This window comes from Cyrtonyx montezumae, unplaced genomic scaffold, assembly GCF_038088225.1.
Source record: "Cyrtonyx montezumae isolate F1298 unplaced genomic scaffold, pur_monq_1.0 scaffold_29, whole genome shotgun sequence".
In the NCBI taxonomy this organism is placed as follows: Eukaryota; Metazoa; Chordata; class Aves; order Galliformes; family Odontophoridae; genus Cyrtonyx; species Cyrtonyx montezumae.
The window spans coordinates 6,460,076-6,471,188 of record NW_027072033.1 but is presented as its reverse complement, the minus strand read 5'-3'; the positions used below and the strand labels follow the sequence as shown (position 1 = coordinate 6,471,188).

The following is an 11,113-nucleotide window of genomic DNA, read 5'->3' as shown; positions in this document are numbered from 1 at the left end:
GGGTTTTAACTTTTTTTTTTTTTCACTTTTACACCTTCAGAACAACGCGCGAGAACCGCAGCCTCAGGTGTGATCCCTGCCCGCCTCGCAGGGCGTCCGGCCCATGCTGTAGAACTCCCGGTTGGGGCGCAGGTCGACAAAATGCGCGATGCGATTGGACATGGCAAAGAAGGCAGTAATCATTGCGATGTCCCATGCGTCTTCGCGGTCAAAACCGTGCGCCTCCAGCTTCTGGAAGTGCTCTTCTGTGATGTCCTCTGCCCGACAGACTGCAAGAGCAAACTCCAACATCGCCAGGTCCCGGCTGCTCAGGTCTGCCAGCTTCCAGTTCACAGTGACCTGAGGCGAGGTAGAGAGCAGAGTGAAAACGGGCTGCACACCAGGATGGCACCAGCACGCCACAACGCCAACAGCAGGCCCCTCTCTGCATAAAAGGAAGGATTTCTTTTCTGAAGGCGCAGTCATGCTTTAGAACGGGTGTGGTGGAGCCACCACCATCCCTGGAGGTGCTTAGGAATTGTGGAGATGCGGAACTGAGGGATGTGGTTCAGTGGGCATGGTAGGGATGGGTTGGCAGTTGGACTCCATGATCTTAAGTGGTCTTTTCCAAACCTAATAATTCTGTGATGCTTCAATTCTCTCTGCTATCACTGGGAACCACACAGGCTTAATGGTTTCAGCTGTAAGCAAGGAGACAGATACATTTGAGAAAACCATCCCTACTCCCCAAAAGGACCATGCTCCACTGACCTGGTCAGCCAGGGTTGGCTGTTTGGAATATATCCGATGAAGCGCTCCATGTGCAACCACACAGTAGGGACATCTGTTCACAGCGCTTGTAGCTACAATGATGAGCTCCTTGTCTGCCTTGCTGAGTCGCCCTACAGGGAGAGAAAAAATTTAGGGCATTTTGTTAGCAAAAACATCCACTGCAGCAAGTATTGTTGGGGCAACATGGAAGAGAGGCCTCTGGGCATGGGCAGCAGGCACTGCAGCCAGAGTTCCAGAAAGCATGCAAGGAGGCTGCAACTACTGATCCTAATTGCCATCTGGACAATCAGTTAACTTAGGTCACTGCGTGGGAGGCACCTGATTAGGATGAAGGACACATAAGAATAATAATTCTACACAACCTGAAAACTCGGAGGAGCAAAATTACTGGGTAGTTAGGCAGAAGCTCAGTACTTCTCTGTACATGCTTCAAGTATGTGTGGCTGGTGGCAGGTAGTCTCTGTTCATTGCTGCTTTTACAGAAGACTGTTCTAGAATCAGGCTTGTAGATTTTGAAGGCAGTGGGGAGGAAGCAGACAGGAGCAATGAGGTACCCTAGGACTGTGCCTCTGAGAACTTCTGGTGACCACCAGACAGACGAATCACAACTTTTTCAGTGACTTCTCCGAAGAAGCTCTGGCTGTGCTCTGTTATACTTGGAATCAATACTAGTCATCTGAGATCCTGGATGTCAGCTTTCATACTCTGCCCTTTTATCAGATAATTAGAAACAGTATTTTTTGAAACCACGGTTCACACTGAAGGGTTCCTCCTCATTTCTACAAAAGCTGTTGCTTTACTGGACTTTCCAAATATTTGCACAGGGCAAGTAAGACAGTGAAAGATACTTCTAAAACCTTTTAAGGGAAGAGAACCATGAGAGAACTTCTTGCTCTGAGGCAGCTCAATTATAGAAGATGACAACTCTATGATACTTCAGGATAAGTGCTGAAAAAGGTCTAATGCAAGATGTGACTCTGCAGAGTCAATCAGAAAAGAAGCATGGGAAAGAGAGCAGAAAAAAAACAGACCATTGTATAGTTTGGGCTTCACTCTAGCAGTGCAAGCAGAAACCTTCAAGCACAAACTGTGCATACTGCAGTGAGAGAAGCATAATGTTGCAGTTTGCTGCCCACAAGGACTCTGTCTGCAAGCTCTTAACTACTTTAGGGCTAAGGAGCAGCCTACTCAACAGCCTGTTTTACAAAATCCAGATCTTAGTGATATAAGACCCTTACAACAAAAGCAGCAAGAAGCCCACACCACAGGAAGCAGGAGGAAGGAACAAGCAGTCCTGAAACTGTGTTTTTTTTTGAAGACTTGAACACTGCACAACGTTCCCTGCACAGAGCCTGCTCCAGATGTGCTGCTGCAACCTCCCTCACTTCCACACTCGAGGGATGCCCGGAGGCCACCTGCTGTACAGTTGCCCATGTATATGGAAGCAGTATGGTCTTCTTTCTGCATCTACAGGATACTGGGAACTACCTGCACTTGGAATCATATCCATAGTGCAGCATGTCAGGGCCCAGCAAGCACATTAGATGACTTTTGTATCTGGCTCACAACCAGCTCCTAAGTAAGATTTGTCACGAAGAAAGAGCTTGAGGAAGCCTGAGCAATGGCCCTGGAACCTGTCTTTGTGTCAGCCCCTTAGCTGTGGCCAACCCAAGCTACGAGGCTGCAGTGCCTGGCTGTGTAACCCCACTGATGTGAAACTTGGATGAGACACCATGGCCTTGTGCAGGAAATCTGGACTCTTGGCTGACCGTGTTCACTACTGGCAGACTTACTGTGCTCCCCTTGCTCAGGCAGTGTGAAACTGCAGCACTATTCTCAGTGCCACTGCCACTGTCTGCCCTCAGCTCCTAACTCATTTCCCTCAGGCAGCAACCTGTCCTTTCTTTGTTGTGACACAGAGCAGAGTGTAGCGAGACAGCTCAGCTGTTCTCAGGAGCTGCTTCTTAACCACAAGCCATGAGATGGGATAAGGGATGGTGAGGAAATAAACCTGAGCATGTCAGAGAAGTTGGTCGTAGCATTTTTTACATCTTATAGAGGTAAGGGCAATTTTGGGGTGATTGTATGGTTTACCTGTCTCTTTGTTCATGATCACATTGTAATAAGCAAAAAATGCTCTGAATTCAGCAGGTCGGTGAGACATGGCTTTGAACACATTGGGCAGAAATCCAGTCTGTTTGAGGAAAGAGAAATCAGTGAAGAGCTGCAACTTAACACAGAGCACAGTAGGCCACATTCACACATTAGGCTTAGAGAACTTGTTAGCACAGCTGGAATGTAGTACAGCAACATGGGGAATCTCCACAGACCCAGGCTCCTTGGGCTTAGCTTATTTGCACACATGACTGAAATGTAATTGCACTGTCCTTAATTAAACACTGCTACAGTTTCTTGCACTTCATCCACACCAGCAATGACCACAGTCACATTGCTCTCAGGGAACATGACACAATCCCTTCCAAACCTTCTTGGTTGTCATCTGCTCCACCTCTCTGCACATCAGCTGCTATGAACCTTCGACCAACAGAGTAGAGTGCTCCTGGAGCCCTTCTCCAAGTTTACAGGATGCAAGACAGATGAATCAGCCCAAACAGCATGCTGTCTGAGGTAGGAGCATACCCTGAAGGTGTATGCTGGCACAGTGCTGTTGCGCCGAGTACAGGATTTCAATCACCACTCAGTGCCTGCTTGCTAAGTGCTGTGAGATTCTACTGCACTTCTGCAAATTCAATTTTTGTTGTGAATACTCCATTTGTTCGCAGGCCCTGCTAGCCTATGGGCTGCTGTTTTGAAGGTGTTATGAAAAGACAGAGTAGCTCAAGTGTGGCGGACTCCTCTCACAAACAAATGCCTGTACATTCCTCCTGTCTCACACCTCTGCTAATTGTTAATTATGGGGAGGCTCGTTCCCTTTAATCCACTGCCTAGGAACCTTTTACCATAGGGGCTGGTAGCACTTTTAGGAATTCCAAGCTTTCCATGCTGATTTGATCCTATCCACAGGTCTGTTCTGAACCTTCCCTGCATTTGAAATCTGTGCTGACTCTTCTCACTATACAGTGTTTGCTATGACTCCTTTCACTCATAGGCAAACTTCCCTGAGATTACTGTGACTGCAACAAAACAAAGACACAGTTCTATATGTGGTTTCCCATCTAGCTGTGGATGAAAAGTCAAAGCACAATAGCAAAAATAACCCTTGATCCTTTTAACATTGTCATAAAAGCTACTGTCCCCCACAACCTTTTTTTCTCCAATAAAAAAATAATATTCACAGCAGCATTTCATACGAATGCTGATGCTCTCCCAGAAAAACAAGAGCGTGCCAGTGCTCCTGCCTCCCTTCTATCAATGCACAGCCTGAAAGCACCCACTAGCCTGGATAACCTAAAGGCTGACAATCTTTATGCTGCCATTTTGAGCAGGATTCCCATCCTATAGATTGGAAAGAGCTTCTGAAATAAGTGCTGGTTGCCTTGGTCTTGTATGAGGACTGTGCAATATCCAAGTGGCACAGCAGTGGCCTCCTACAATCCTACAAGTGGATGTTTGCCACTGACAAAATTTTGCAGGAGTGCTTTTTACCTTCACTTCTACTTCCTCCATGAGCTCCATGATATCATATGGCATGTCCTTCTTATTTGGCACTGGGTATCGCCCAATAGGTCTGACAGAGCTGTCGTCTGTGGTGCTGTACCCATGGCACTGGGCGGCCACATGGGGCCTCCTCAGGAGTCCACTGGCGGCCAGGAGAGGCAGATGCTGCTGGGAGAGGAGGGAGGAAAGTCTGTTACTTGTAAGGACATCTACTACTGTCTTGGGAGCTGGGGAGGGAGGGAGGGAGTGTTTCTCAGCTGCTGCGGCAGGACTTGAGTGCCTGTCTCCCTCAATGCTCCGCTGGCATGGGAAAAGAAAACCCAGCCTTCCTTCTGGCCTAGCACTATGCTGCAGAGCAGACATTGGGACAGTATGACCCTCTCCTGCTTCCTGCACGCCCCTGTCAGAGGGCAGACTGGGAGTGCTGTGCCATGCAGTCCTTGCTGACTGCAGGCCCTTCCAGTGCACCACCACTGAACGTGAAGCACCTCTCAAGCCTCAAAAGTTTTCTTTTTTCTGTATCAGCACTACAGATAAAACTCAGGACTGTGTTTTTTTTTCATTTTCTGATCCACCTTACCTCAGGGAAACTACCCTCCCTCCTGCAAGAGAGGAAGTGGCTCAAGATTTGATGACCACCATTCGAAGATTTGGGCCACCAAGTAGACAAATACCACCATCACACCAAAGCCACTGGGAAGGCTTGGTGCTGGCAGGGCTGCACAGCAGGAGCACTACTTCTGCAGGAACTGTGCTCCCACAGTTGGTGTGGATATGCTGAGGGTATTTCTCTGCTATGGGCCCTGGTGGCCGTGCAGTTCTGGGTGCAGTTGGACGCCAGCCCAGGGCTGTTCCAGAAACGTCCATGTACTACCAGTAATGAGGACAGCCAAAAGAGCAGTGCGAGGTCAGCGTGCCGCCAAGCGTTAACAGCACCAGAGCGGCTGTGCGTGATAATGGGACCGTTGCAGCAGCACACGCAGGAGAGCCAGCCTAGAATGAAACCGCTGAGGATAAGCAGGGAGACAACACAGCACTGCCACGCGCAGCGCTCGGGCTTCGTGAGCTTCAGCCACCTGCACGCCCAAACCAAAGCGAGGCGCGGCGACAGCGCGGGTCCGGGGGAGGGGGGGGGGGGGTGTGTATCGGAACAAGCGAGGAACACCGCCGCGGCTCTGCCCCGACGGAGGCGGCGGGCGAGCGGCCCGCACACGCGCCGCAGAACCGACAGAGGAAGCGGGCCCGGCGCTCGGCCCTTCGCGCCGGCTCTCAGCGGCGAGGGGCGACCGGCTCCCCGCACTCCGCCGGCGGCTCTCCCCCCGCGGCTCTCGGCTGCTACTCACGGGCAGGCCGCGCAGCACGCGGCCGCGCAGCGCGGAACCGCTCATGGCCGTAGTCCGTCGCCGCCGCGGAGCGCAGCTGGGGGCCGAGCCGGGAGGCCGGGCCGAGCCGGCCCCGCCCCGTCCCGCGGCGGCGATGGAGAAGGGCGGCAGCGCCGCGGCCGGCTCCGCACCGATGGAGCTGGGACTAGGACTAGAGCCGGAGCTGGAGGCGGCGCGCGGGGCGCTCGGGATGCTGCGGCTCGGGCCGCCGGGCGAGGCGCCGTGCTCGGTGGGTGCACGGGGCGGCCGCGCCGGCGGTGTCCCTGCCCGCGGCCGCGTCCCTGAGCACGCCGTGTCGCCCCGCAGAGGAACGTCTTGCGGAAGCGGAGGCGCTGGGAGCGCGTGCTGGCAGCGCGGAGGCGGCGGCGGCCGCAGGAGCGGGAGCGGAGCAGAGCGCGGCGGCCCGAGGGCAGAGGTAAGGCGGCGCGGGGCCGGGCCGTTCCGGGCCGGGCCGGGTCGGGGCTGCCCTCCGTGCTGTGCCCAGCAGGAGCCGCCCGGCAGCGCGGCGTGGCCCTGGCGGAGGAGCGGCTCCTGGAAGCCCGCGCAGCGGGTCCGCGGCTCTGCGTGGACCTGGGCGTGGCCGACCGCATGACGGCGAAGGTACGTGCCCGGGACGCGGCGCGGCCACCGGCGCGGGCGCTGCGCTCCGTGCCGGGTGCCCGCGGTGACGCGGAGCGCGCTGTGTCGGAAGGAGACGAGCCGCCTGGCCGCGCAGATCCGGAGGCTGTACGGCGCCAACAGGCAGAGCGAGCGGCCCTTCTGGCTCTGCCTCACCGAGTTCGTGGCGGGGTCGCCCATCCACCGCGAGTGCATACGCATGAACGACGGCTTCTCCGGGTATTTGGTGAGAGCTGCGGGCCGCGGCGCGCCCGATGTGACAGCCTCGGTGGGAAGGACGTTCAGGGGTTTGGGAAGGACTTATGCTCTAAGGAGAGGTTGGGCGCTGGAGCTGGCTGCCCGAGCCCTTGTCTGGCCAAATGTGGGTGGCAGTTGGACGTTGACTTGTGGGCTTTTCTCCCCATGTTCTGTTTTTCAGATGGATACAACTCCAGAAAGTTACCTGGATCTGTTTCCTTTAGATGCAATTGTTTATCTCACTCCTGACTCTGAGAATGGTAAATATTTTTCTTGCTTTAGGGGAATGAAGGCAAAGATGTGTCCTCGAGACTTCGTTTCCCAGAGTTTCTCATGCATCGCATGGTTTGGTTCTAAGCATTCGTTTTCTCTCACTGCTTGAGACAGGTATTTCTTAGATCTGGCACTCAGTCTGCCCTGGGAAGGAGTGAGATTTTGAGCGAGGGTTGCATCAGTCTGCAGCAGGCTCAATCTAAAAACTCCCTAGATGCCTACAGTTCGTTATACTGCCAGAAGAGAAGTGGAGGTGTTGTGGCAGTTTATGTGGTGCAAAGGCCATCTTTCTTTGAAATAGCATCTACACCTTCTATTGGTTCATTGGCTGCTGAAACAGACTTTCTCCTTTTTCTCTATTTCTACCTGGCCACATGTTCATGGGATGCAGATCCCTTTCTTGGTTAAAGAGCTTGCAGCTCTGATAAGGATCTGGCAAAGGTGGGGGGAGATTTTCAGAGGTGATCCTGGCAGTGAGGAGATGTCTGTGGAAAAGGTTAGGATTGCGTTCAGCAATGAAAAGTAGCAGTGCATTGCCTCTAGAGCTGCATCTCCCAGCCCACATCTGCTTTCCCCTTGTCATGCTGCTAGCAAGTTCAGGCAGATGCTTCTGCCTTAGAAGCCTCAGCTTCCTGCATAGTCAGGGTGAAGGGTAACTCTGGCTTTGGCTTTCTCATGTAAGTTGGGCCTTTCCTGACAAATGGTACAAGGCATGATTTCACTGTTGTATGGTGGTGTGTGTATGTTTATCTTATAGTCCTTGAAGATATTGATCCCAAAAAAGTATACGTCCTTGGAGGCCTGGTGGATGAAAGTATACATAAGGTGGGTAGCTGTTGGAACCTGAAGGTCTGGTCTGCCCCAGACTCAATTGAGAGCAGGGACATCCCGGTGGCAGTTCTCACTGCTGCTGCTCTGAAGCATTGCTGCTGTGTTACTGTCAATTTTCCCACCAAACTCCAAGGTTCTGCCTGGCTCTAGCACCAGACTTACACCACAGTGGTCTGAGTGAAATCAGCCCCTGTACACTTTCCAGGTTCATGGGTGCATGTACCACAAGTGATGAGCATGCTATGGATTTTCACCTACACCAAGGCACACAGCATGGGCAACAAACAGGAGGAGCTGGAGGCAAACTAGATTTAGTTGCCATTCCTATGGGAAGTGGCTGCAGAACATGTCCTCTGCAGAGCCTAGGAAGCCCGATGGCCCTGATGCATCTCTCATTTTTGCCCTTGGAAAAGCCAAGGAAGAGAGAGTTGTCATTGCCCATTGTACAGCTTCACCTCTACCTGAGCTGAACACCTTCTGGCTGAGCAACCCATGAGCAGGCCATGCTGGAAAAGACATTCCAGGAGAGCCTGCCCAAATGCAGAGGCCAAGCATTGTACAGCTCCCGTTGAGGCTGCAGCCAGGAGAGTCAGATATGAGGGCAGGACCTCAGAGTCCTTGACATCACTGTTGGCCCCAACACAGGGTTAGGCTCTCAAGCAACACAAGCACAAGTATGTAAGGGTAGCCTGGACTGCCAGGCTGAGGCCGATGGGATGAAGTTCATCAAGACCAAGTGGTGTATCTTGCACCATGTCTGCAACACCCTGAGGCAATGCTGAAGGTGTGGAGTAGAGTGGCTGGAAGACTGTAGAGGAAATGGACCTGGGGGTGTTGGACAGCGCTCAGCTGAACATGAGCCAGCAGTGTGCCCAAGTGGCCAAGAAGGCCAGTGAAGTCCTGGCTTGTATCAGAAATAGTGCAGCCAGGAGGAGCATGGGAAGTGATCATCCCTCTGTACTGAGCCCTGGTGAGGCTGCACCATGAGTACTGTGTTCAGTGTTGTGCCCCTCAATAACATAAAAAATATTGAGGCCCTGGGGTGTGTCCAAAGAAGAGGAGTTAAGCTGTGAGGGGTCTGGAGTAGCAGTCTAATGGGGAGCGGCTGAGGGAGCTGGGATTGTTCAGTCTGGAGGACAGGAGGCTCAGAGGAGAACTTACCACTCTCTACAACTTCGTGAAGACAATTTGTGGTGATGTGGGGTGTGGCCTTTGCTCCATGGAACTAGAGATTGGACAAGAGGTAATGGCCTCAAGTTGCACCAGGGGAGGTTCATTCTGGGTGTTAGGAAATAATTCTCCAAGACAATGGTCAGGTACTGGAATGGGCTGCCCAGGGAGGTGGTGGAGTCACCATCCCTGGAGTCGTTCAAGAAATGTTTAGATGTTGTACTGAGAGACATAGTTTAGTGAGGAAATATTGGTGATAGGTGAGCAGTTGGACTGGATGATCATGGAGGTCTTTTCCAACCTTGGTGATTCTCTGATCTGCGTGCTGTATAACTTGTTCTTGATTCCTTTACAGAACCTGACCCTGCGAAGGGCACAAGAGCAGTCTTTGCAAACAGCCCGCCTCCCAATTCGTGAGTATATGGTAAAATCCAAGAACACAAAGAACTACCACTCGGAGACTCTGGCAATTAACCAAGGTGAGGGGCTGAGCTGTGTCCTATTTCTTTGCTCAGGTAGCTGAGGCAATTACATCCTGAAAGGTCATCAGTAATGTGAGCATGGTACTGAGTAGTGGGGGAAACTGTGATAGCAGGCATTTCTTTTATGAGGCCTTGTCCCTACTACTGCCATTTTGAAGGTCTCTTGTTTTTCTGTATTGGCCTGTTTTGAGATGGACTGCACCACTCCAGCTTTGCATGAAACAGCTAACAGTGCAAGGAGTGTGATATTGCTAGAAGTTGCTTAAGAAGTTGTTTAAGAGTGGCCTCCCTTCCAAGCAAGGGAGGACAGGCCTGGGTCAGTCTGAATCAAGGCAGGCAGAGCATGCAGCAGGTTAACAAAGGGCAGCTTGCTTTGGTTGACAAAGCCCCTGCTTTCCCTAGTCAGCTTCCCAAAGTCATCATTGAAACGTGTATGTTTTGCTCTCAGGTAAGCTACCTCACACATTTTTGCTCATGAGATTTAAAATTAAAGGTGGAGCTGGTTCCATACTACCTTCCTCTGGCATCACCTGTTGTCAGTTCCTGATGTTTTGCAGCCAGGATGTATTACAGCTTGCTTTTGTAACAATATCAGAGCATGTTATATCTTTTTGTTCCCAACAGTCTTTGATGTCTTATCGACTTATTACAAAACCCAAAGTTGGCCAGATGCTTTGAAAGCTGGAGTTTCTTCTGGAAAAGGCTATGTGCTTCCGGATGGAGAGAAATAAGTGAAAATACCTCAGCATCACAGTGCACAAGAAAACTTTTATTTCCTGAAAGTTCAGAAGCTGTGCAAGCAAGAGTAGCAAACTGCAGGTTTCAAGAGGAGGCACTAGTGAATGTGTGCAGAGAAAACAGCTCTGCTTATATTTCCTTACATACAGACCTTGGCAAGAGTAACAGATTCTGCCTCAGCGGTACAGTGCTGGAAATGACTTTTCACCCTGAACAGAAAACAGATGCCAGCTGAGCCCTGAGATCAACAAAGAGTTGGTGGGAATTTTTTTTTTTTTTTAACAGGATTAAACAGGAATAATTGTTGAGCACACCAGTTCATAAAAGTCCTTCCCACTGAACAGGACAGTACTGTTCTGAGCACAGGATGGGAAGCAATCCACAGTTAATAGACTGTGCCCAGATGCACCACATCATATTTTCTTCACACTTGTACTGAAGACGTGGTGTCTTGCTGCGTTGCTGGAGCCTGCAGTGAATCCTGTGCATGCTGGTCACAATCTATCTAAAGTAAAGTATTTAAATTTCTGTTGCCTCCTTACAGTAACCAATGTCTTGTCTGTCATTACATGCTAGTATGTGAGGTTCACTAACCCTGTGGGCCTCCTGGAAAGTCATCTGGCATTTGGCTGCACTCTGCATTGAGCAGAGAACACTTCTGATATGTATAAGATAACATTACTTCAGCCGCTGTCAGTAAAAAAGCCCTGCAAATACATAGAAAAGCCAAATCCACTATGAGCAATGGTCTAGACACCTCAAGAAAGACTTGGGAGGACTTTGCAGGTAAATTCCTATCACTTTTGCCTCCATTTCCCCTTTGCACCAAAGGCCTATGACACCAGCAGGAATTCAGTACTCATACTGTAAGCAGGTGGCTCCTCCCCATAGAGGCTGAACTTGTGTTTGCAGGTGCCTGCTGCTTTACTGTGTCCTATGGGCTCTTCCTGTTTGTATTCACATAATGTGTTCATCAGCTGTTAGAAGGTAACT

At 51.2% G+C, this 11,113-nt stretch overlaps 2 protein-coding genes across 3 annotated transcripts; one reads left to right on the top strand and one right to left on the bottom strand.

Annotated features, from left to right (window-relative positions):
* Positions 1-3: 3 nt before the first annotated feature.
* On the bottom strand, positions 4-5,809 carry LOC136051287 (uncharacterized). Of its 2 annotated transcripts, none has more exons than XM_065740643.1 (5): positions 5,733-5,809; positions 4,378-4,554; positions 2,866-2,965; positions 751-881; positions 4-339 (listed from the first exon to the last, which is right to left on the bottom strand). In XM_065740643.1, the coding sequence occupies exons 1-5, from the start codon at positions 5,775-5,777 to the stop codon at positions 64-66; spliced, it is 729 nt and encodes a 242-aa protein (XP_065596715.1). In that variant the 5' UTR covers positions 5,778-5,809; the 3' UTR covers positions 4-63. The 2 variants fall into 2 exon arrangements, with proteins under 2 accessions (XP_065596715.1, XP_065596714.1); XM_065740642.1 differs by having other exon boundaries at positions 4,378-4,557; positions 5,733-5,792.
* On the top strand, positions 5,761-10,648 carry TRMT10B (tRNA methyltransferase 10B). The gene is made up of 8 exons (XM_065740641.1): positions 5,761-6,000; positions 6,078-6,186; positions 6,259-6,371; positions 6,463-6,615; positions 6,808-6,886; positions 7,657-7,724; positions 9,256-9,379; positions 10,007-10,648. The coding sequence occupies exons 1-8, from the start codon at positions 5,776-5,778 to the stop codon at positions 10,111-10,113; spliced, it is 978 nt and encodes a 325-aa protein (XP_065596713.1). The 5' UTR covers positions 5,761-5,775; the 3' UTR covers positions 10,114-10,648.
* The last annotated feature ends 465 nt before the right edge of the window (positions 10,649-11,113 follow it).